Consider the following 25,677-nt stretch of genomic DNA (forward strand, 5'->3'; position numbering starts at 1 on the left):
TAATATCAAAAATGTAATTCATATAACAAAAAATGTATATTTTTGCAATAATACTACACAGACATGATACATAAATAAATCAAATAAATCAGCTTTCAAGTTTTAATAAACAGAGTGTTTATTGAAGGGAGAACAAAAAAATATATTCTGAAAAAAAAATCAGTCTCAACCAAATGAATGAAAAGGTTTGGACACAATATGATATGTAAAGACTATAGATTTAACCATTACTTTTCAACAACTTAAAATGAGAAGATGATGCGTGTTTGCACACAGAAATACACAGCATGGCCGTCAGAGAATCCCTATGACCACAGCCTTATGAGATAGGCTCTCCTAACCAGTAGTCTGGTGAACCAAGTTGCTGTGACCATAAGTGACCAACACCAGAACCACAAACTGAGCCCCAATCCCCCGGAACCCTTTCCACCATACTCTGACCCGATAGGCAGTCAATTCCTGAACATACATCTCAATGGTTTTGACCAGTGTGGTACTTTAGGGTGTCTGACAGCCAGAGTGTGGGGGCCTGGGCCCCTGGCTGCAACATTACCATCCATTCTCCAGGGAGCAGCACATCAATTGCTTTCAGCTAAATGCACTCACATATGAATATTTCAGTAGGATTTAATGTTTCAGCTGCAGCCCCAGAGGAACAGAGCATCAATTTGTGAACACAGTTCTCCCGGAGTTAAAAGCCAGGCCGGATAATACAGTATGAAAGGCACTGTCAATCCAGAGGCCTTTTTTCCCCCCAGACTGGGAGAGAGAAAATAAAAAATAGAAAAGCTTCTCCCCGTTAGCCTCCAAGTAGGTCCCCAGCTGGGTATAAACAGCTTTTTGAAAGTTTTCCATTACAAACTGCTATACTTGGGGGGGTCATTTAGCCCTGGATGTTTTTAAAGTATATGTAGGGAGAGGAGGAGAATGGCCAGATGATTTGCCAAGCTTGGGCAGTTTTTCCCTCTTCTTCTGCCTGTCTGTCTGCTTGCCTGTCTGGTGTTTGGTCTCTCCACAGCTGCTGTGAGCCGTGGCAGCAGGGCTGGGACTTGGTGCACTCGCTGGCCTGTTAATAAAATCCCCCAAAGTGATGCTGAAACCCAGTGGTTCACACAGCACAGCTCCCCTCAGGTGTGAGAACACAAGCTCCTGTACACACAGCCAGATTGTGACACAACTGAGTTAATCAACCAGGTGATCACGGGATGCTGCTGTGTGCAAACAGACAACAAAGGACAACAGGTTGGCTAACGATACTAAATACTGTTAGACTGGCTCGGTGGTATCTCAGGACTGAGTCCTATAACTGGTTTGACAGAAGAATCTATGATATTCAATGCCTTGAAAAGCATATGAAAAAAGGGTAAAAGTGGTCCCATTAGAAGTCTTTATTTTGTTATATTTGTACTGTTGGCCTATGTGTGACAAAGCTTGTGAAGATAATGAGAAAATTATAAAAGTTATCACTTGAAATGATTACTTAAGTCCTCTAAAATCATAAGTAAAAGACTATATCAACCTGCATCATTCTGAAACCACCAATGCCTATACAGTGCTCTCACTTAACAATAGCCTTATATGATTAAATCTTTCCTTCTTTGTTCCTTATGACACAACCTGAAACAATTGTATGTCATTATTTTAATCAATTGTTATCATATCCCATTTCAAGTAAAATACTTAGTCTTTGTAAGTAATTAACAAGAATACAGTAATTGAAAACATTTATTTTGACTGATACATTGAGTCAAGCGGAGGTGTTGCTCTCCTCATTTAAGTGACACGGCGTCTTGTAAAAGCCACTAATAAGTTTTATCCTGATGAGTGCAGTTCATAATAAAATACACGACAACGCATGTGTAAACTAAAACAGGCCACTGACAGTTACACTAATAAGGTCATAATGGCCCAGGTTCCTGAAGCCAACAATGCAGAAATGCCCGCAGGCAGCAATCAAAAATGTATCCTAATTATCATGTGAATACTGCATCACCTCTGAAGAATGATAAATTATAAATCCACAACATGGTTCCCCTCTCAGACAGGCATGAGGAAAGATGTGATTTCTTTTGGGGGGATCGGAGGGTTTCTGAAGGCTTGTCATGGAATTATGGAGATAGACATACCATCCACTGCTTACTGTGTAGGGAATATACCTATAACTTTAAATATATACAGTACCAGTCAAAAGTGCAGACACACCTACTTAATTAAGGGCTATTTTCTACATTGTAGAATAATACTGAAGACATCAAAACTATGAAATAACACATATGAAATCATGTAGTAACCAAAAAATGTTAAATACATTCAAATATATTTTTGATTCTTCAAAGTTGCTACCCTTTGCCTTGATGACAGCTTTGCACATGCTTGGCATTCTCTCAACCAGCTTCACCTGGAATGCTTTTCCAACAGTCTTGAAGGAGTTCCCACAAATGCTGAGAACTTGCTGGCTGCCTTTCCATCACTCTGCGGTCCAACTCATCCCAAACCATCTCAGTTGGGCTGAGGTTAGGTGACTCTGGAGGATAGGTAATCTGATGCAGCACTCCATCACTCTCCTTCTTGGTTAAATGTCCCTTACACAACGTGGAGGTGTATTGGGTCATTGTCCTGTTGAAAAACAAATGACAGTGGGACTAAGTGCAAACCAGATGGGATGGCATATCGCTGCAGAATACTGTGGTAGCCATGCTGGTTAAGTGTGCCTTGAATTCTAAATAAAATCACTGACAGTGTCACCAGCAAAGCACACCACCTCCTCCATGCATCACTGTGAGAACCACACATGCAGAGTTCATCCATTCATCTATTCTGCGTCTCACAAAGACACGGCGGTTGGAACCAAAAATCTTAAATTTGGACTCATCAGACCAAAGGACAGATTTCCACCGGTCTAATGTCCATTGCTCGGGTATTTTTGCCCAAGCAAGTCTCTTCTTATTTATTTATTTTTTTACCTTTATTTTACTAGGCAAGTCTGTTAAGAACAAATTCTTATTTTCAATGATGGCCTAGGAACAGTGGGTTAACTGCCTGTTCACGGGCAGAGCGACAGATTTGTACATTGTCAGCTCAGGGATTTGAACATGCAACCTTTTGGTTACTAGTCCAACGCTCTAACCACTAGGCTACCCTGCTGCCCCAATTGGTGTCCTTTAATAATGGTTTCTTTGAAGCAATTCGACCATGAATGCCTGATTCACACAGTCTCCTCTGAACAGTTGATGTTGAGATGTGTCTGTTACTTGAACTCTGTGAAGTATTTATTTGGGCTGCAATCTGAGGTGCAGTTAACTCTAATGAACTTATCCTTGTCCAAAGGTAACTCTGGGTCTTCCTTCCCTGTGGTGGTCCTCATGAGAGACAGTTTCATCATAGCGCTTGATGGCTTTTGTGACTGCACTGACTGACTTTCATGTCTTAAAGTAATGATGGAATGTGGTTTCCTCTTTGCTTATTTGAGCTGTTCTTGCCATAATATGGACTTGATATTTTACCAAATAGGGCTATCTTCTGTATACCACCCCTACATTGTCACAACAGATTGGCTCAAATGCATTAAGAAGGAAAGAAATTCCACAAATGAACTTTTAACAAGGCAAACCTGTTAATTGAAATGCATTCCAGGTGTCTACCACATGAAGCTGGTTGAGAGAAAGCCAGTGTGCAAAGCTGCCATCAAGACAAAGGGCAGCTACTTTGAAGAATCTCAAATATAAAATAGATTTTGATTTGTTTAACACATTAAATATGTGTCATTTCATAGTTTTGTTGTCTTCACTATTATTCAACCATGTAGAAAATAGCCAAAATAAAGAAAATGAGTAGGTTAGTCCAAACTTTTGACTGGTACTGTATATATAATATTACTGTAAATAGTATATTACATTTGATTACATCAATTATATTTCAATTGACCTTGATTTGTTTTGAATATTAATTGCAATACACAAGCAATGAATGGTTACTGGTTTAGGATGTTGCATATCATAGCCTTCTGTGATTGTACACAATGTAAACAGGAAACAACAATATTGGCAGAGTTGTCCATTTTGAGGGGCAGGGTGGACTCACAGCACTTAAGTCTCCTTCCTAATGGGTCTGGTAAATCATTTAGGATCTTAAATCAGCCATTAACTACATTACAGCCGCTTCAGACGGCCCTAATGTGGGTCTGATGACAGCTGGGATATCCCTGTCGCGAGCCAAATGACCCATTTATCCTTTTTAAGCTTATTCAATTTTAAATAATTAAATAATGTCACAATACAGAGTATTGTCACACATTCTGTGATTTTGTTTGTATTGTTTCGGATAACAAGTGTGTGCTTGCCTGTATTAATTCCCTTTAACTTGATGTAGCAGGCATAAGAGAAGCGCCTGAGCGGAGTTCCCACATTTGGTGGGAAAGGAAGCTAGGTTGAAAATAGCTGTATTCCTGAAAACTGGAATATGCAACTCGACTAAGGCTAATTCCCTTTACTGTGAGGGTTCTGTCTTGTGGCTTGTTGGCTTTGCCAAAACATACACAGCCTCCGCAGAGTCTTTCCACACACACCCCAATCCACACACGTGCTAACTAACACACTGTACACACAATTGAATGTAGGGGACAGATAGGCCATCTTTGGAACATCAAGATCGAGAAAATACAGTGCATTCGGAAAGTATTAAGACCCCTTGACTTTTTCCACATTTTGTTATGTTAGACTTATTCTAAAATGGAATAAATAAATAAAATGTCCTCAAATTACACACAATACCACATAATGACAAAGCAAAAACAGGTTTTTAGAAATGTTTGCAAATTTCTAAAAAATAAAATATCTTACTTAAGTATTCAGACCCTTTGCTATAAGACTCAAAATTGAGCTCAGGTGCATCATGTTTCCATTGATCATCCGTGAGATGTTTCTACAACTTGATTGGAGTCCACCTGTGGTACATTCAATTGATTGGACAATGTTTGAAAAGGCACACACCTATCTATATAAGGTCCCACAGTTGAAAGTGCATGTCAGAGAAAAAAACAAGCCATGAGGTTTAAGGAATTGTCCGTAGAGCTCCAAGACAGGATTGTGTCAAGTCACAGATCTGGGAAAGGATACCAAAACATTTCTGCAGCATTGAAGGTCCCCAAGAACACAATGCTTCCATCATTCTTAAATTGAAGAAGTTTGTAACCACCAAGACTCTTCCCAGAACTGGCCGCTCGGCCAAACTGAGCAATCGGGAGAGAAGAGGAGGTGAAGGGAGGTGAACAAGAACCTGATGGTCACTCTCACAGAGCTGCAGAGTTGCTCTGTGGAGATGGGAGAACTTTCCAGAAGGACAACCATATCTGCAGCACTCTAACAATCAGGCCTTTATGGTAGAGTGGCCAGACTGAAGCCACTCCTCAGTAAAAGGCACGTGACAGCCTGCTTGGAGTTTTCCAAAAGACACCTAAAGACTCTAAGACCATGAAAAAGAAGATTCTCTGATCTGATGAAACCAAGATTGAACTATTTGGCCTGAATTCCAAGCGTCACGTCTGGAGGAAATCTGGCTGACCATCCCTACGGTGAAGCATGGTGGTGGCAGCATCATGCTGTGGGGATATTTTTCAGCAGCGGGGACTGGGAGACTAGTCAGGATCGAGGGAAACATGACCAGAGCAAAGTACAAAAGAGATCCTTGATGAAAACCTGCTCCAGAGAAGAATGGGAGAAACTCCGCAAATACAGGTGTGCCAAGCTTGTAGCGTCATACCCGAGAAGACTTGACGCTGCAATCGCTGCCAAAGGTGCTTCAACAAAGTACTGAGTAAATGTGATATTTCAAAAAAAAAAAATTATATATACACTACCATTCAAAAGTTTGGGGTCACTTAGAAATTCTGTTTTTTGAAAGAAAAGCACATTTTTTTGTCCATTAAAATTACATCCAATTGATCAGAAATACAGTGTAGAAATTGTTAATTTTGTAAATTACTATTGTAGCTGGAAACGGCAGATTTTTAATGGAATATGTGTACAGAGGCCCATTATCAGCAACTATCACGCCATTGCAGCTTCATTAAATAGTACCCACTAAACACCAGTCTCAACGTCAACAGCGAAGAAGTGACTCCGGGATGCTGGCCTTCGAGGCAGAGTTGCAAAGAAAAAGCCATATATCAGACTGGCCAATAAAAGTAAAAGATTAAGATGGGCAAAAGAACACAGACACTGGACAGAGGAACTCTGCCTAGAAGGCCAGCATCCAGGAGTCGCCTCTTCACTGTTGAAGTTGAGACTGGTGTTTTGCGGGTACTATTTAATGAAGCTGCCAGTTGATGACTTGTGAGGCGCCTGTTTCTCAAACTAGAGACTCTCATGTACGTGTCCTCTTGCTCAGTTGTGCTCCGGGGCCTCCCACTCCTCTTTCCATTCTGGTTAGAGCCAGTTTGGGCAGTTCTGTGAAGGGAGTGGTACACCGCGTTGTACCAGATCTTCAGTTTCTTGGCAATTTCTCGCATGGAATAGCCTTCATTTCTCAGATCAAGAATAGACTGGCGAGTTTCAGAAGAAAGTTCTTTGTTTCTGGGCATTTTGAGCCTGTAACCGAACCCACAAATGCTGATGCTCCAGATACTCAACTAGTCTTAAGAAGGCCAGTTTTATTGCTTCTTTAATAAGAACAACAGTTTTCAGCTGTGCTAACATAATTGCAAAAGGGTTTTCTAATGATCAATTAGCCTTTTAAAATGATAAACTCGGATTAGCTAACACAACGTGCCATAAGCGCGAACCACTGCTTTTAATCAGGGCAAGGTGACCGGAAACATGACCGAATACAAACAGTGTAGCTATTCCCTCCGCAAGGCAATCAAACAAGCTAAGCGTCAGTATAGAGACAAAGTAGAGTCGCAACACAATGGCTCAGACACAAGAGGTATGTGGCAGGGTCTACAGTCAATCACGGATTACAAAAAGAAAACCAGCCCCGTCGCGGACCAGGATGTCTTGCTCCCAGACGGACTAAACAACTTCTTTGCTCGCTTTGAAAATACAGTGCCACTGACATGGCCCGCTACCAAAACCTGCGGATTCTCCTTCACTGCAGCCGACGTGAGTAAAACATTTAAACGTGTTAACCCTCGCAGGGCTGCAGGCCCAGACGGCATCCCCAGCCGCGTCCTCAGAGCATGGACTTCCTGATGGGCCGCCCCCAGTTGGTGAGGGTAGGTAACAACATCTCAACCCCACTGATCCTCAACACTGGGGCCCCACAAGAGTGCGTTCTGAGCCCTCTCCTGTACTCCCTGTTCACCCACGACTGCGTGGCCATGCACGCCTCCAACTCAAGCATCAAGTTTGCAGACGACACTACAGTGGTAGGCTTGATTATCAACAACGATGAGACGGCCTACAGGGAGGAATGTGGTGTCAGGAAAATAACCTCACACTCAACGTCAACAAAACAAAGGAGATGATCGTGGACTTCAGGAAACAGCAGAGGGAGCACCCCCCTATCCACATCGACGGGACAGTAGTGGAGAGGGTAGTAAGTTTTAAGTTCCACAACCGTAAGGCTCTCCAGAGGGTAGTGACGTCTGCACAACGCATCACCGGGGGCAAACTACCTGCCCTCCAGGACACCTACACCACCCATTGTTACAGGAAGGCCATAAAGATCATCAAGGACAACAACCACCCGAGCCACTGCCTGTTCACCCCGCTATCATTCAGAAGGCGAGGTCAGTACAGGTGCATCAAAGCAGGGACCGAGAGACTGAAAAACAGCTTCTATCTCAAGGCCATCAGACTGTTAAACAGCCATCACTAACATTGAGTGGCTGCTGCCAACATACTGACTCAACTCCAGCCACTTTAATAATGTAAAAATGTATGAAAAATGTATCACTAGCCACTTTAAACAATGCCATTTCATATAATGTTTACATACCCTACATTACTCATCTCATATGTATATACTGTACTCTATATCATCTACTGCATCTTGCCTATGCCGCTCGGCCATCACTCATTTATATATTTTTATGTACATATTCTTCATTCCTTTACACTTGTGTGTATAAGGTAGTTGTTGTGAAATTGTTAGGTTAGATTACTTGTTGGTTATTACTGCATTGTCGGAACGAGAAGCACAAGCATTTCGCTACACTCGCATTAACATCTGCTAACCGTGTGTATGTGACAAATAACATTTTATCTGGAGTGATGGTTGCTGACAATGGGCCTCTGTACACCTATGTAGATATTCCATTAAATAATCTGCTGTTTCCAGCTACAATAGTCATTTACAAAATTAACAATGTCTACACTGTATTTCTGATCAATTTGATGTTATTTTAATGGACAAAAAAAAAGTGCTTTTCTTTCAAAAACATGGACATTTCTAGGTGACCCCAAACTTTTGAACGGTAGTGTATATACAGTTGCAAAAATGTCTAAACACCTGTTTTGATTTGTCATTTTGGATATTATGTATAGATTGATGAGGGGGGAAAAAACAATTTAATCCATTTTAGTTAATTAATACACATGATCATACCACGCAGTTACACACAGACAACTGACCTCTCACTCTTTCCACTGTCCCTCACACATGCACCCACTCACTCTCAAAGATGCTCTCTCTCCTTCTCTCTGATATACACACACATGCACCCACTCACTCTCAAAGATTCTCTCTCTCCTTCTCTCTGATATACACACACATGCACCCACTCACTCTCAAAGATTCTCTCTCTCCTTCTCTCTGATGTACACACACATGCACCCACTCACTCTCAAAGATTCTCTCTCTCCTTCTTTCTGATGTACACACACATGGTTATTTATACCTGTAGCACCCATTTTGTCAGCGAGGTCGTACAGCAGTTTGGTGTTCTCACCGCTCTTCAGCCCTCGTCCTAATGGGACAAAGAAATCAAGTGCTTGGTCACAATGACCTAACAGAATGAGAGGCCAGGGAATGTGAATGACACGTTGGCTGAAGCAGTCAGACAGTGTAAAGCTAAGCCCTTACCTGCGGACACTACCACTTTGGCACTAGTGAGCTCTGGTCAATCGCTCTTGGTCAGGCTCTGCTTAAGTCATTCTGACATCCCCGCAGGAGAGGGTGAGGCAACTGCAACAGAACGGACAGACATAACTAAAAATCTATCTCAAAACGCAGCCAATTTAAATGGGCAATATATTCTTTACACTAGAATCTGAATATGCTGCTCGGGAGCATTGAAAACATTACTGTTATGATGAGAGACAGAGAAAGGTTACTGAGTGGCGCTGCTGTCAACAGTGTCATGGAAGAGTACTGTACCCTGTTCAGTAGCAGCACTGCCTCCCTCCACAGCAGCAGGTTCAAAGGAAGTCCCCCTCACTGTGAACACCTGGACTTTCTCATTGCACTTCACTGTGGCCAGGTCATTACCTGTAGTACAGACACCACGTACAGTAACACCACATGCAATGTGTTTGCTTGGTTATATTGGAATATATTCTTAGAGCAAAAACCCTCAATATAAGAACATGTTGGTTTTTTTTTTAAATTTGGGGATCTAATAAAGCTTTTGTGTTTTACATGCGATGCAATTCAGGCAATTCTATAAAATACAATGACAAATGTTCCCAGTAATAATTAAAAACAAGAAAGAACAGACTTGGATTGTAATTATTTGCATTGTAAGAACTTGCATTGTATGAAGCTAGGGCGGTTCCTGGCTTATGCATTGTGTATTACTAATTGGACTGTCTGACAACACCAAAACAAGACCTTTGTCTGTCAAAAATGCAGCAGCAAAATGGTTAAAAACCCCCACTGAATTTCCAACCAGGAAGAGTCAGGCTCTTGCCAAAGTTTAAGTGGATAATTTTAAATCAGACCCATCTATATTTTATGATTATAATGTGCCCAATCAAAATATGATCTGAGCTTATTCTTCTTCAGGGAGGCTTTTAGGCTTTCAGACTGACAGCTGGGATGACTAGGGTGGATCTCTGTAGTCATTAAGAGGTCAGAAACAACAACAACATGAACTATTATAGCCTCATCACTTTACTAATGAATATAGAACAATCATCTCCATTTAACCCCTGACCCCAGCCCATTAGCAGAGCACTACACCAATACTGAAATCTATCTAATCATTTATTCTGCTGTTTACGTATGCATTATAGGTTGTGCTAAGAACAGGCCTGCAGCGATAAGAAACTATGTTGTGATGCATAATAATTAGTGTGCTTACAAAATATTTGGGGTCATTTTATACCTCAATGGAACAGTTGTTAATTATAAAAGATATTACAACAGGAATCTCACCAGCGTAAATGGTTCTAACGACGGTGTCTTGAGATTTGACCTCGATGATGTCAGAGAGAGTTACAACATCCAGCTTGGCTGACACTCTGGGAAGGAGATTCTGTTGAGCATAATACAGTATTGAGATGATATTCTTTAATTCAACCATATCACCCTGTGGATCTCTCAGGACACAGAGAGGTGATGGGGAGGTTGATAGTTTTAAAATAGGAATGTTTGTCAACATTTTAAGGACTTGGCAAAGTTTGGTACAATAAAGACCAAATTGAAACTATTACAAATAATGTGTCCCTACAGAAACAGTTTAAAGTAGATGATGTCAATAATGCTATAGTACCATGACGGATACAAACTGCCCTCTGTGAGTTGGATAAAACTAGCTTGGGCTACGGAGACTCAAATACAAAACTGTGTGAAGTTTAGCCCAATGATGGACAATGGAATTCAAAGTCATCTTTGACAAATGATTGCTGATGATGTTTTTAGTAAAATAAATTAAATCAGATACCAGACAGTATTAGGATGCATCATCTAAAACACATTCATCCACTCAGGGAAATCGAGACCAGACAACCCAGCCTCAGTCAATATGAGTTAGATTACAATACATAAGATATTGTTTAATGCATCCTAATTCAACAGAAATACCATTAGATCAGCAAGTTGACAGTTCTATTGCAGAATGACAGATTACTGGGGTAGTAATTGAGGGGTAGTACTACACTTACTGGGGTAGTAATTGAGGGGTAGTACTACACTTACTGGGTAAAATTGGAAGGAAAAAAAACTTTCAGAAGCATTAAAGCATAATGTTTAAAAATTATGATAAAGATGATAAAAGATGATAGATTTCATGCATGTCTGGATACATAATAAACTTCCCATGATAAGGAAGGATTTGATCATTATATAGCTATTAATAACATGGGGGAAATGCAGACATGTGAACACTGTTGTGTTACAGTCAGTAACTCACCTTCCCAAAAGCAGAAGCTCCTGCACAGATGTGTGTGAAGTTGAACTGTTTCTGGGTAGCAAGAATCAAAGGAGTCAATTCCTCTGTATGGAGAAAAGAGGACCAGGGTTAAAGTACATATTTAGACCAAAAGGAAGTATCATGCCATTCCATCATTCCAACAGTAAATATCAGGGCCTCCCGGGTGGCGCAGTGGTTAAGGGCGCTGTACTGCAGCGCCAGCTGTGCCATCAGAGACTCTGGGTTCGCGCCCAGGCTCTGTCGTAACTGGCCGCAACGGGAGGTCAGTGGGGCGATGCACAATTGGCCTAGCGTCGTCCAGGTTAGGGAGGGCTTGGCCGGTAAGGGATGTCCTTGTCTAATCGCGCACCAGCGACTCCTGTGGCGGGCTGGGCACAGTGCGCGCTAACCAAGGTTGCCAGGTGTACGGTATTTCCTCTGACACATTGGTGCTTCTGGGTTGGATGTGCGCTGTGTTAAGAAGCATCAGAGGATGCATGAAATAAAGAGTTAATCATACGAGCCAGCTGTTTATCATGTACGAAATACCACATTAAAACATAACTTCCATTGATGTGTGACTGAACAGCTGTTAGCAGCCAACCATCCTCCAGCAGAGCTGGGTGTATGCAGGTTTTTGCTCCAGCCTTCCTGAAATTAGGTGCATTAGTGTAGGGTTGGAGCAAAATTTGGCCTGGTCTCTCTTGCAAAAGAGATGTTTAATCTCAATGAGACCAACCTGGTAAAATAAAGGTTCAATTAACGAGGTTGCATGCACACCGGTAGCTCTCCAGATAAGAGGGGTTGCCACCTCTGTGGGGCATTGCAGTGACAGTCCTACCTTGGCACAGTTGGTTCCAGCCACCAGGCAGGTGACCTCTCCTCCCACCTTGCAGGCAGCAGTAATGAACACAGTGCGATGGCTTTGAGCTGGTTGTTATTGTGCTCTGCTATTACCAGAGTACTCTGAAACCTTTGGACCAGACAGGGCTGCAGGAGAGAACACTACCAATCTCCATTATGAAACTGCTTTATAAAGAAGATGATTGTCAATAACTACTATGTTGGTCTTGAATGATAAACTGGACAGCGGACTTAGGGCACATTATCAGACTGGCTCTAGCAAGTTAAGTGTAAACAGTAGTGTGTACAATGGTCAATATAAAACACACTATGCACGACAGGGAATAAAGGCAATATGAAATACGTTTATCGAACAACAAAAGGAAGGCTATAGCCATGTCAGGTCAACTGTGTGTTTTGTCCTCCAAGATAACAAAATCACTTGCTAGTTTAGTGTAACTCGAGTCAGGTGACACACTGTACTGTAGCTAGTTATGTTCCCACAATCTGGATTAGTTTCATGCTCTACTCTGACACGATAACCGTTAATAGCTACAATGTATGTAGCTAACAGTGCAGTTGCAAATTAGAGTGAAAGTATGTTGTCGACATGCCATGTCCTGAACTGACCTCAGACAGACTTCAGTCAGACTAGCCAACTAGACGTTGGTGGCAATCTGAAACGGTAGAAGAAATGGCTGCATTTGTCAACACTGGAGTTTTACATACCAATTGTCCCAAACTTCTTCTGTTTATTGTTGTAAACATAACTGGCTAGCTTTCTAGCTAATCAGCTAAAATCTTGCTATCTATTTTTCTTGATCTAAACAAAGTGACAGTTGAGAAACATCAGTTAATTCTCCACTCTTGTATCTCGCGAGAACAATGCAGTCTGATCTCTCTTTCACTTTAAACAGTGAACTCGGAGAACAGCCCTATCTAATCATTTCATTATGAATTCAAAGGCCCTTTTAAAGTGCAAAAGACCAGGGATTTGAGAATGCATGTACTGTAGGCTATAAAATACATGATGTAAGCATTCCATTCCATCCATAGACATAAACGTTTATATTTCATTGGAAAAATACAGGCTGATGTAAAATATGGCAACCAAATTATCTGGAATTATATAATGAGAGCCCTATACTCCAAAATTCCGAGACAATGAAAGGAACCTACCTACATTGTATTAATTTGATTTATGAAATAGAACAAATTCAATACAGAGACTTTGCGGATACATTTGACTAAAACTAAAAATCAGGTACCAGTCTAGAGTGGCTCACTGCGCTGCTCTCCTGTCCTGTCATGAAGCAGTAAAATTGTACTTCTAATGTTCCTCCAGTAGGTGTCCTTGTTGTTCTCGAGTAGATGGATGAACTGATTCACATGGTGTCAGGTGTCATGACGGGTTGTCTCTGTGCATTCTCCTCTGTCCCAGGAAAAACATGCAATTTACTGCTTACTCCTGCTAATTCCAATTCCAATTTAGGCCTAATAAAAGTGTACAGATTTAAAATAATTAACAGTAATTGTCAGGAAATAATGCATCAACCAAAAAAGCTCACCATAAACGTAGGCAAATATCCAAGCCCCCAAATACCTTACATTTACATTTACATTTACATAAACACTTTGAACTATCTAATTCTTTAAAATCTCTAGTGAGACTTGATATGACAGTGGGAATATGTTATGTGGGACGAATGGATGTCCAGTTTTACGCGTGACGTCAGAGAGCGTGTGGGACACTGCAGCGCCTCTTCCCGGGGCCGTCCCACAGTCCGAACTGAAGTTATCAGACAGCCAGGCACAGGCTACTCACCTCCCTCCTTTCTCCTCTTCTTCTCCTTCTTACTTCTTTTCTGCATCTTATCGCAATCCCGTCATCATTCCTGTATGGTGGATATTATTTTCAACTCTTCTTTCTTGGGTGATATGGGGGATCATTCCAAAAGTAAGTGCCATTTTTTTTGCATGTATTTTTATCCGCTTTTCCCAGTGTTGTAGATTACACTACAAATCCTAGCCTCTGAAATGAAATCATATTCTATTATCGCATTCAAATGCCATCGTATTTCATAAATTTATTTGCATAAAACAAATATAATATATTCGTATTGGTATTGTTTTATTATCCATAATGCGGACTTTTTCTTGTTTATAGTTCATTTTATTTTACATTTATTTTAAAACGATTGTGCGTAATTTCAGAACAGGTTTTAGTCATTGGAATGTAATACAGTGAGAAACTGGGAGTATTTCGCTCTGTATAAGACCATTTAAGACGAAGAAGTGACATGTAGGCCAGTGGCTCTCAAAAAGTGTGATTTAAGGTGTCATTAACTGTGTACATGGGAAAGAATGGTTACAATGTCTGTGCTCTCTGCAGAGAAGTCCGGATTCGCGATGTGTGTAGGCTGTGGAAGTCAGATACATGACCAGTACATTCTGAGAGTTTCCCCGGACCTGGAGTGGCATGCAGCCTGCCTGAAGTGTGCAGAGTGCAACCAGTACCTGGATGAGACATGCACTTGCTTCGTACGGGACGGAAAAACCTATTGCAAAAGAGATTATGTAAGGTAGGGATTGAAATTCTTTGGATATATTTTGTTAGTGATTGAACGTATTTTAACGTTGGTGTGAATGAGGAGGTAGCCTACAAACTAATATATTGTATATCCATATACATGCAAGACTTGTACCTAAATCACAGAGGCTTATTAGGCCTAAAAATACAAATATCCTTGTTTTGGAAGGTTTATAAAAAAAAAGTGTGCTAAATCTGTGTAATTCAATGCTAAATGTATCTGTAGTTCATCGCTTTTCTACAATTAAAATAGTTCGTTAAAGTTAGCTTTTATACTTTGGTCCTGGCTAAACAATGCACAGTAATATTTATCTTAGCCTTGTTTCTGACGTTCGAAGTAGACCTAGTAATGTAAAACTTGGAATAAAAACTGTAGTAACAACAAATCAAATGGCTGTTAGAAGTTGTTGTTTAATTCAATATTTTTTGTTTGTTTCATTTACTCCTTGCAGGTTATTTGGAATAAAATGTGCAAAATGTAACCTGGGATTCAGCAGCAGTGATTTGGTGATGCGAGCCCGGGACAACGTGTACCACATCGAGTGTTTCAGATGTTCCGTATGTAGCAGGCAGCTCTTGCCGGGGGATGAGTTCTCTCTCCGGGACGAGGAGCTGCTGTGTCGGGCGGACCACAGTTTACTAATGGAGCGAAGCTCTGCCGGAAGCCCAATCAGCCCCGGACATATCCACTCCAACAGATCACTACACTTAGCAGGTCAGTTGCACATCCAAAACAACACCACCACTGACTTCTGTAATAATAAGAAGAAGAAGAAGAAGAAGAACAACAATAATAATAATAATAATATGGAGGCAATCATGATAATCAGAATGATGATATTCATTGTTAGATTAATGATCATAATAATAGCCTGATAATAATAGTTCTCAATATATTTCCTAGAATTATCGATAGGCCTAATTTTATGATCATAACGATCGGTAGACTCCAGAAAAATAAATCCGATGCAAGCTTTGAGTCATTAAGATGTCAATAACTAGGCTATATTGGGCAATAGGCGACCAATATCAGACTGACCCTTAAACTTTTCCATGGAAAATCACTGAGATATGATTTCATTTTTATACCAAGCTTTTAAAATGGATAGATTTTGAACATAAGTGACGTTGGATTTTTTAAGGATTTTGATATTTGATATTTGATATTTACATGACTATTTAATAGTGTTGACCCATAATACAAATACAGTAGGCTATAATAACTTCAAAGATTAGGCTAATCCCTACTCCTTGACGTTAGGCCTATCAGGATCATCTGGGTAACAATAAATACGATTTTACAGATAATCTCTTAATGTGAAAATTAAATAATTGTAGTAGATATAAATTAACGAGTAGGCCTACACACAGTTGCTGTTGTAATAGTTAATAGACTATTCCTTTTAAATTTAACAAAAACGTAATGCATGACATAAACAAGGAGTGTGTCATAGTGCGCGGATGGGAATCTGTAGCCTATTGAACTATAATGCAATAAAGCTTACATGCTTTTAGAATTACATTGTCATTGGGGCCTAGACATAATTGTTGCTCAATATGGGCGATGTATTTTTAGGGGGGAATACCAAGATCAAATGGAGTACGGGTGAATGGAGAGACTGTTATCGTTAAATATATATATATATATATTATATATATATATATATACATATATATATATATTTACGATAACAGTATCTCCATCTCCACACGTACTCTCTCTAAATATATATATATTATAACGCATGGCAAGAGTTGAATAAGTTAAATTTTAGATTAATAAGAGTAATTAACGGTCTATATAACATATAGCAAGAAACATACTCCAGGAAAAAAACGCATTTGCATAGACTATAATAATAATTAATAATAACAATAACAATAATAACAATATAATTCAAACTTTAGTTAATTTCCTTTTTTATTAAATATAATTCCGCCTCTCTTCAGCAGAGCCGGTGACAGTACGGGCACCACACCGAAACCACGTCCACAAGCAGTCAGAGAAGACAACACGAGTGCGAACCGTTTTGAACGAGAAGCAGCTCCACACGTTACGGACCTGCTACAACGCCAATCCGCGGCCAGATGCGCTAATGAAGGAACAACTGGTGGAAATGACCGGCCTCAGCCCAAGGGTTATTCGAGTTTGGTTCCAGAATAAAAGATGCAAAGACAAAAAGAGATCTATTCTCATGAAGCAACTTCAGCAGCAGCAACACAGTGATAAGACTGTAAGCATCTTCGTAAGTTAATCTCGGAAATATTTTTTATACTTCTATTAGCCTATTACTTTTTCTTTATGTTTGGTTCATCGTTGAATCCTTACATTTTTTGCGATAGTTGAGGTATGTCAGCACAGGCTGGTCTCATAGACTAAACATAACATAGTAAACGAAAATCCGGGATATAAGAATTGCAATTAGTAACATATCATACGAATTGTAATTCGTAACCTTTTATACGAAATGGATGATAGACATCCACAAATGAATACCATACCAAACGTGCATATCATACTAATATAAGTCGCCAAGATTTTTTTCGTTTACTATGTTACGTCTACCCTTGAGTCCAGGTTGGTCAGCAAAGAAGTACTTGTGGCCAAATGGTTACCTTTTAAATGCAAATAATTCGTTTCTCTGGAATGATTTGACCAGTGCCACACTTGAATAACCCTTGGTCCGAGGCCGGTCATTTCCACTAGCTGTTCTTTCATTATTGTTTTTCTGTATTCAACCTGCCAATAAATAATTAATCAAGAATTTAATTGTGCATGACCTGTATTGGAAAGCAAAGACTACAGAACAAAATCCTGACATTCTGATCTGGGAATTTGATGGTTTTCTTCCTCTACCAAAGTGTAAATTTAATTTGGATTTCCTATTCTAATCTCGTATCAGAGTCTACAGGGGCTCACGGGTACGCCTCTGGTTGCCAGAAGCCCTATCAGGCACGACAACACGGTGCAGGGTAACTCGGTGGAGGTGCAGACCTACCAGCCTCCCTGGAAGGCCCTCAGCGAGTTCGCCCTGCAGAGTGATCTGGACCAGCCGGCCTTTCAACAACTGGTAAGAGAGAGGAGACACACTGGGGTATTCTATACTTAAATGCTAATGTAGGTGCACATGTGGGTACGCGTAATTACGCACGAACACACATTCAAACTCTCTCACACACACACGAACGCACGCACGCGCGCAAACACACACACACACATTAATTTAGATGACATTTTCATAGTTTTTTCTTCACTTTAATGTCATCAATTTAAAATGTATAATTAATAACGTTAAATGGCAAATGTCAACGTCAGAAGTGGCAAAATTCGTAGCCTAAACAAAGCCAGGACAGATTTATTTTGACATCACTGTCTTTGCACATTACAGGTGTCTTTCTCGGAATCGGGTTCATTGGGAAACTCCTCCGGCAGCGACGTGACTTCTCTGTCATCGCACTTACCCGACACCCCGAACAGCATGGTACCCAGTCCCGTGGAGACGTGAGACCGGGCCACCAGCCTCGGTTCCAGGCCTAGCATGTTCCCGCCCCGGTCCCCGGTCCCCTGCATGTGACCAGCTCATCACAGCGTCCTAAAGACAGAGGAGTCGTTTCGGACATGGAAAGTGACATATTCTCAATTTTGAACAATTACCTAACGGCACTATAAAGCAACGCGTACGAAAGCCCTTCTTCTTAAGACAGTTCAGCATTTTTGAGGATATCAGTGACAAAACAAAAACGAACTTCGTTGCATGAACGGAAAGAAGATAGAAGATTCTCATGATGGATTTACAAAACAGCCTCCCTCCATATTACATTGGAGCCATTTGATGTCGAACCAGATGGACATTCTGCAATTCATTGTGAACGTGTCGTGTCTTGGTATCTTTATGTGATTTTTGATACATTTATTTCGTTATCAAGCCCATAGACTCGTGTGTTTGTCTTAAAAAGGAGCATGATTTCCGAAGATTATATAAAACAGATTCTTGTTGTTAAATATTTGATCTTAATAGGAAGACGGCAGGTTGTTTGAGCCTCTCTAACAAAAGTAAGTTATTGTTATTTATTGTCAGGACAACGATTCATAAAGGAATTAATAACTGATCAAAAATAAAACTGTTAAATCTTTATAATGTCTAAGGTACACAGTCTTTGCATAAACTCTTGTAGATTTTCCCAAGATAGGCTTACACCCCCGTTCCCTCACTAGGCTTACACCCCCGTTCCCTCACTAGGCTTACACCCTCGTTCCCTCACTCAGCCTGTTGCATGCAGTTAATCAAGTGGACCAGTGGTTATTTGAGCTATCGACATCAAAACCTTCAACCAAAGGTATTCCCAAAATGAGTATGCTTCACGCACACCTTATAGGCCCCCAGTTCCCCGAGCTTCTAAACCACATAGGTGTAGGTCTATATGCAACAAATCAAACACCAATATATTTTTGAATTTATCAAAATGATAATTGTGCTAACAAGGTGAATAAGTTCCCTATTTATCCCTGCATTAGGCTTTAAACCACTGCAAAAAGAGGCCTATTAAAATTGCGATACAAAAGGATGGATGAAAACGTCAATGATCGAATACTGAGGGTCCATTGATGAAAGCATTTGCATATAAATGTTGAATGTTATGACTATTATCAGGCTAATCTGATAGGCCTATTGATTTGGGGGAAATATTTATAATCATGTTAATATGTTATTTTTACTCAGGCTATTTCATCATTTTCACTTTAAAAAACATTGGAGCTTAACATTTGCATGCGGAATGAACAATAATATTATTATATATTTTTTAAGTAAATAAGACACCCTCAATTTGAGGGTTTGCGCAGCCTACCTAATGCTTAACATAACCGTTTTTCTGATGCTGGGAGATTGGAATTAAGGTGGATTGGCTTCTGGTCATTTATTTTCTAGGAGCGAATTTTTGTTGTGATCAATCCAGTTTCACTGGTTAAATCACAAGTCTAGACAGCCAACAAGGATCGGCGGCTTCTTATCTGCGCCTGGCATCACCTGCAAACGATACATTGAATGAAGCCACAACAAACCCACTGCTCTCTTTGGAAAGAGCTAGTTTAGGGGAGAGACCAGCTCGTAAACCCACCCTAATCTGGCCACAGTTTATTTTCATTCCACTCAGTCAATTGCGTTATTACGCACGGGTCAGACGTCTCAGTAATGACATCTCAGACCAAGTACCTTTGCGTGTTTTTAACCGGGCTACGCAAAGACTAGGCTACCTGGGCACAATTAGTTAGCACTCATCAAATAATTTGAGATAATAGGAACAATTAACAAAAAAAATACAGTAGACTAAGACGAAATGTATAGACTATTATTAATTATCCCATTTGTAGTTGGCTATAAATTCCGTTTAAAAGTGGGTCTAACTTATTATTTTAATGTCTGACAATACTTTCACAGGATCAAAATAGACTCATGAATGGAACTATATCTTGTAGATTTAATTTAATATGTATTAAACATCACTATCCTAATTCAACTCAACTATTGGCTAGGCCTACGATTTATTGATTGATTGATTTCATTATAGTGTCTTGCATCTTCATGATTCCCAGCCCACATGGGCTTATACACTGTAATAATATTATCATACTTATATATGGACACACCTACCTACCTACCTACCTACCTACCTACCTACCTACCTACCTACCTACCTACCTACCTACCTACCTACCTACCTACCTACCTACCTACCTACATACATACATACATACATACATACATACATACATACATACATAAACATTTGCATTCCTAATGAAATTAAAACTATACCTACCTACCTACCTACCTACCTACCTACCACCCACCCACCCACCCACCTACCTACCTACCTACCTACCTACCTACCTACCTACATACCTACATACCTACCTACCTACATACATACTACATACATACATACATACATACATACATACATACATACATACATACATACATACATACATACATACATATAAACATTTGCATTCCTAATGAAATTAAAACAACTGAAAACACAAAACAAAAACCTGTCTCTAAATCGGAAGTTTGAATGACAATGGGTAGATAATAGATGTGTAATTGAGCTGTTTTAGAGACGTTGCAGGAAACAATGCTGCCTGTTAGAGATAACCGGAGATAACCAGAGGAATAACAATATTGGTGCATCTAGCCTGGAGAGGAAAGTTTCAAGAGACAAATGTCCTAGATACACATTTATTATACTGTAGATTCATAACATTTACAAAGTTTTATTCTTCCCTTTAAGGTAAAACACATTTCAACCCTATACACTCAAAATGCCTGGAATGTTTGATTTGGATTGTGAATTAAGAGTAGGCAAAATAGTGTGGGAAAAGGATAGGCCTATGGTAATTCTGTTGGAATTGGTAGGCTGTTTCAAACACAATCGAAAAATCTAAGCGAGATCATAGGTCAAATAAACATGTGAACTTTATCAAACCTTAGTCAATCTGACCTATTTCATTGCAGGAATTTCAGAGTAGGCCGCAGCAAAAATACTGCATAATATCCTGTCGAATTGGTTGAATTTCATATGGATTTTAACCTACACTTCTCATATCTATTGATATCTTACCACATTTAAAAAAAACTTAATCATATAAAATCATGTTTTATTAGACTTTTTTAAATACCACACGACAGCCATCACATAATCCTATAACATCAACCTGAATTCGCTTTAATTTATGCTTCGCACAGCCTGGAGAAGACCATTGCATATTTACATTTATTTTATTACGTTTCCATTTGAGCTTGCTGATAACCGCGCCAGTTAAGGCCTGTATGATTTAATCACTAATTGCAAAAGAAAATATAAAATAATGATTTACAAAATTCCATGAAAACGACTGGCCAGTGTAAACAGAACATTCAAGAAAAGTCATGCACGCAAAGTTTGGAACGTTCGAAAAACTTAAGATGGTGCAACATCTATGTAGTATCTGTTGTTGATCTTTTATCAGCTTTTCAATGGGCGTGTCTATCCATTGCCTTAAACCAGAACCACAACAAACACTACTAACACCCGCTCCGGGAGCGTTCTGAGCAGGCGCGCGCGCACACACACACACACAACACACACACACACACACACACACACACACACACACACACACACACTGAGAAAGGGAATAAATTACATGTATTAATTGCGAACTAGAGAGACACTCCAGAATTTCAACATTACAACAATATATGGTCTAACCGAATGACAACCCGTTTTCTGAGCTAGTCCTGTCAACCAATAAATTGATCCCATTCAGAAAATGAATAGTTATGTTTTAGAGGAGTAAAGAATTACTCGAATTATTTCAATCCATTTATCCAGTCATATAGCCTACCTTTGCATTTGCATCTGTGATTGCGTCTTTAGTTCAGCGGATACTTGCATAATATATATAATTCACATTTTATTGACTCCTCTCATTAATGTGTTTGAGAAAATAAGGCCTGCTTGCCTGCCAACTGTCTCGGTCTAAAAATAACAGAGGGCATTTAGTTGCTACCTGGTCACTCAGTGCAACTGGACTCTTCTGAAGGGCATTGTACCACATCATGAATGATTGAATACACCAAACAATTTACATAAGTCAAGGTGTGATGCAACAATCTAATTGGTTGGACTTGTGAAATCGAATAGCAGGTCCTGTTTGGATAGATTCCAGCGTGTTGTCCCAGTCCCATCAGCGGCCGTGCGAAGTGAATGGAGCAGTACTGTATAGCGCGGCCGGTTACAGTGGCCCAGACCTGACTCACCAATGTTCTACACCGAGAAGGGATGTGTGGTTGGCATCATTCTTCTGCTAATTAGTGTAATACCAAAAGAGCCAAATACAAACTAATAATGCATATTTTGGGCTGTAATAAAACCATAATAACTTTTGTATAAAAAATAATGACAGATACATTTAACGTTTAAGGTTTATTGAATAGTAGCCTATACACATTTGCAGTTAAAAGATGAATGCCAAGGCATGAGCGTGGAAGAGAGGCCGCCATACTGACCTGGAAGGAAAAGCTGCAAGTCCAACATCTCAAGGGAATCACTCTGACAGCTTGATTTAATATAGAGACTATGGGGCGTTTTAAAAGAGACAAATAAGAGTGCTGGGAGGAGAGAGTAGCATGCAACATTGTATACTGAGGAATAACAATGAAAACTAAGGGTTAAAATCAGGTTAAATGATGAGCAATGGCAGTTGCCACTGATGTGATCCATGCAGAGAATGAGAACGACTTATTGACCCTTAATCGACTACGAAAAGGCTGGGAGGAGTTTACGGAAGTAATGTGTCCCCTTTACAGAGGAATTTTCACTATCACTAGCTACATCACATACAATAGATAATATTATTGTTCCTGCTTACAATGGGTTTGTCAAAATACTGTACATATTTTTTGAAGGATCCTCCTTTTTGTCCACAGCTAAATGTCATTTTGACTCCATCTGTCAACAAATAAATGATGAACACCACTGAGTATTTGCACTTTTTCCTCCCCCCATGCACTTCCTGTCAGGTCTCTTAAATAGGACATTTAAGGACCAATTCATCTTAGATGGGTAATGGCCAATTTAACTTCTAGTGACAAGAATGTAATCATCTTAGGTTACACAGATAATGAAAGAGCACTGTGTGTGTGGGTGTCAACATCCCAGTGTAATACTGGGTACTTGTGTTCTATCGATCTGGAGGAATGGATGCTGCTTTTATGGGAAAGTGACACCATGAAGTAATTATTCAGATATTGTCAACCTTAAAAGCATGGAGGAGAAGGAGGAGGAGGAGAAGAAGAAGGAGGAGGAGGAGAAGGAGGAGGAGGAGAAGGAGGAGGAGGAGGAGAAGGAGGAGGAGGAGAAGGAGGAGGAGAAGAAGGAGGAGGAGGAGAAGGAGGAGGAGAAGAAGGAGGAGGAGGAGGAGGAGGAGAAGGAGGAGGAGGAGGAGAAGGAGGAGGAGGAGGAGGAGAAGAAGGAGGAGGAGGAGAAGGAGGAGGAGAAGAAGGAGGAGGAGGAGGAGGAGGAGGAGGAGGAGGAGAAGGAGGAGGAGGAGGAGGAGGAGGAGGAGGAGGAGGAGAAGGAGGAGGAGGAGGAGGAGGAGGAGGAGGGAGGAGGAGGAGGAGAAGGAGGAGGAGAAGGAGGAGGAGGAGGAGAAGGAGAAGGAGGAGGAGGAGGAGGAGGAGGAGAAGGAGGAGGAGGAGGAGAAGGAGGAGGAGGAGAAGGAGGAGGAGGAGGAGGAGGAGAAGGCCTGGGCCATACAGGGATAATTGTCAATGGCATAATAACACAGTAAGTATTCCGTAGCTCTTGTTTTAACATTTAGTTGGTGTGGTATGAGAAAAACATAAAAACACACTAGTCAACACATTCTCTTCTCACCCAGCAGTTATATAGGCTATATCATTAGACATATTTATATATTCTGAACTCTATATTCAATTGACAGTATGTATTGCTCCAGGAATGGTCAGATATCCTACTGTAGATGACCTCGTGTGTGTGTGTGTGTGTGTTATACCCTACTGTAGATGACCTCGTGTGTGTGTGTGTTATATCCTACTATAGATGTCCTGGTTTGTGTGGGGGGCTGTTACAGAAAGCACAGATAAGAGAACTGAACAGGGTTGAACTCCTATATCAGCCAAGAATCAGGTCACCAGAGCACAGGGGAGGCAACAGAGATATTGTGTCTGTCTGTCTGTCTGTCTGTCTGTCTGTCTGTCTGTCTGTCTGTCTGTCTGTCTGTCTGTCTGTCTGTCTGTCTGTCTGTCTGTCTGTCTGTCTGTCTGTCTGTCTGTCTGTCTGTCTGTCTGTCTGTCTGTCTGTCTGTCTGTCTGTCTGTCTGTCTGTCTGTCTGTCTGTCTGTCTTGTCTGTCTGTCTGTCTGTCTGTCTGTCTGTCTGTCTGTCTGTCTGTCTGTGTCTGTCTGTCTGTCTGTATGCGTGTATGCGTGTATTAATTTATATGTGTGTGTGTGTGTTTATGTGCATGTATGTGCATCCGTGCATATGTGTGTACAGCTCACCGGGCTGGTGGCCAGACTGCATGGGATCACCTGGAACACACACAGAGTACAGTCAGTCACTCTGGTCCCACTGCCGACAGTGTCAGAGCGTCGTAAATCACCCAGCCCCACCCACCATAAATCTAGCGCAAAAACAAAACACACAAACGCCCATTAAGAGGAGAAATAAAGGTCAAAGCCACCCACTCAACAATTATTCCCTATTAAACACAGTGAAGGGTTAGCTATACTACATCCCTTTCCACTGAACCAAACTGTTATTAGGCAGTTAGTTGTGAAATACATTATATATTTATTTACCTGTCATTGCTGTGAGACAATGAGGCATTGAGGAAGAGTCACTTAGTGAAGGGAAAAAACAACTGCATCAAAGATAAGCATCAAAGAAAATGATAGGTTAGACGCTCTGGTACGCCTATTCATGTCAGGGTTGGGGTCAATCTCATGTCTGTTCAGGAGAGGTTTTTAAATGGTATCAAATGAATCCAACTCTGACTCATATCTCATAACCACTGACTGAAATAGTATTGCTGAATGAATCACCTTGTATTCGTGGGATGGCCTGCCTCCATTGTTACAGTAATAGCCCAGTCCAGGACAAGACAGCTGGGCAGAACAGAATCTGCAGGGTCTGGCTCTACCAACCACGGTGACCCAGCTCCCACGGTGTTACCGCCACTTTAAGAAATGAAGCAATACCATTAATGGAACCAACCCTGGGTGGGGTTGAGCAGCTGACATGTTGCTCCAATCCAACAGGGCCCTGCCGACCATCCCCTCCATCCGTCCATCACACCATTATGACTGGACCCAGTGACATTAAAATCCAATCACTCCCCAGATTGTTTGATTAAGGAGGGGAGGAGAGGATGAGAGGAAGAGAGGA

At 40.6% G+C, this 25,677-nt stretch overlaps 1 protein-coding gene and 1 pseudogene across 5 annotated transcripts; one reads left to right on the forward strand and one right to left on the reverse strand.

The window, feature by feature from the left end:
* Nucleotides 1-1,108: 1,108 nt before the first annotated feature.
* Nucleotides 1,109-13,443, reverse strand: LOC115124433 (electron transfer flavoprotein subunit alpha, mitochondrial-like; annotated as a pseudogene).
* Nucleotides 13,444-13,929: 486 nt separating this feature from the next.
* Nucleotides 13,930-20,543, forward strand: LOC115124435 (insulin gene enhancer protein ISL-3). 5 transcript variants are annotated; one of them, XM_029653863.2, is made up of 6 exons: nt 13,930-14,090; nt 14,526-14,715; nt 15,176-15,438; nt 16,674-16,969; nt 17,627-17,794; nt 18,113-20,543. In XM_029653863.2, exons 1-6 carry the CDS (start codon nt 14,033-14,035, stop codon nt 18,227-18,229), a joined length of 1,092 nt encoding a protein of 363 aa, XP_029509723.1. In that variant the 5' UTR covers nt 13,930-14,032; the 3' UTR covers nt 18,230-20,543. The 5 variants fall into 5 exon arrangements, with proteins under 5 accessions (XP_029509723.1, XP_029509725.1, XP_029509724.1 ...); XM_029653865.2 differs by having other exon boundaries at nt 13,939-14,090; nt 16,674-16,957; XM_029653864.2 differs by having other exon boundaries at nt 13,939-14,090; nt 16,677-16,969.
* The last annotated feature ends 5,134 nt before the right edge of the window (nt 20,544-25,677 follow it).

The sequence above is a fragment of the Oncorhynchus nerka genome, linkage group LG27 (genome assembly GCF_034236695.1).
Source record: "Oncorhynchus nerka isolate Pitt River linkage group LG27, Oner_Uvic_2.0, whole genome shotgun sequence".
In the NCBI taxonomy this organism is placed as follows: Eukaryota; Metazoa; Chordata; class Actinopteri; order Salmoniformes; family Salmonidae; genus Oncorhynchus; species Oncorhynchus nerka.

What these genes read in the sequence shown, in the direction of transcription:
- LOC115124435 (XM_029653863.2), top strand. Translation starts at nt 14,033, where the DNA reads ATGGTGGATATTATTTTCAACTCTTCTTTCTTGGGTGATATGGGGGAT. An exon ending in TATGGGGGATCATTCCAAAA is followed by an intron (nt 14,091 to 14,525) that starts GTAAGTGCCATT and finishes TGCTCTCTGCAG; the next exon opens with AGAAGTCCGGATTCGCGATG. An exon ending in AGCCGGCCTTTCAACAACTG is followed by an intron (nt 17,795 to 18,112) that starts GTAAGAGAGAGG and finishes TGCACATTACAG; the next exon opens with GTGTCTTTCTCGGAATCGGG.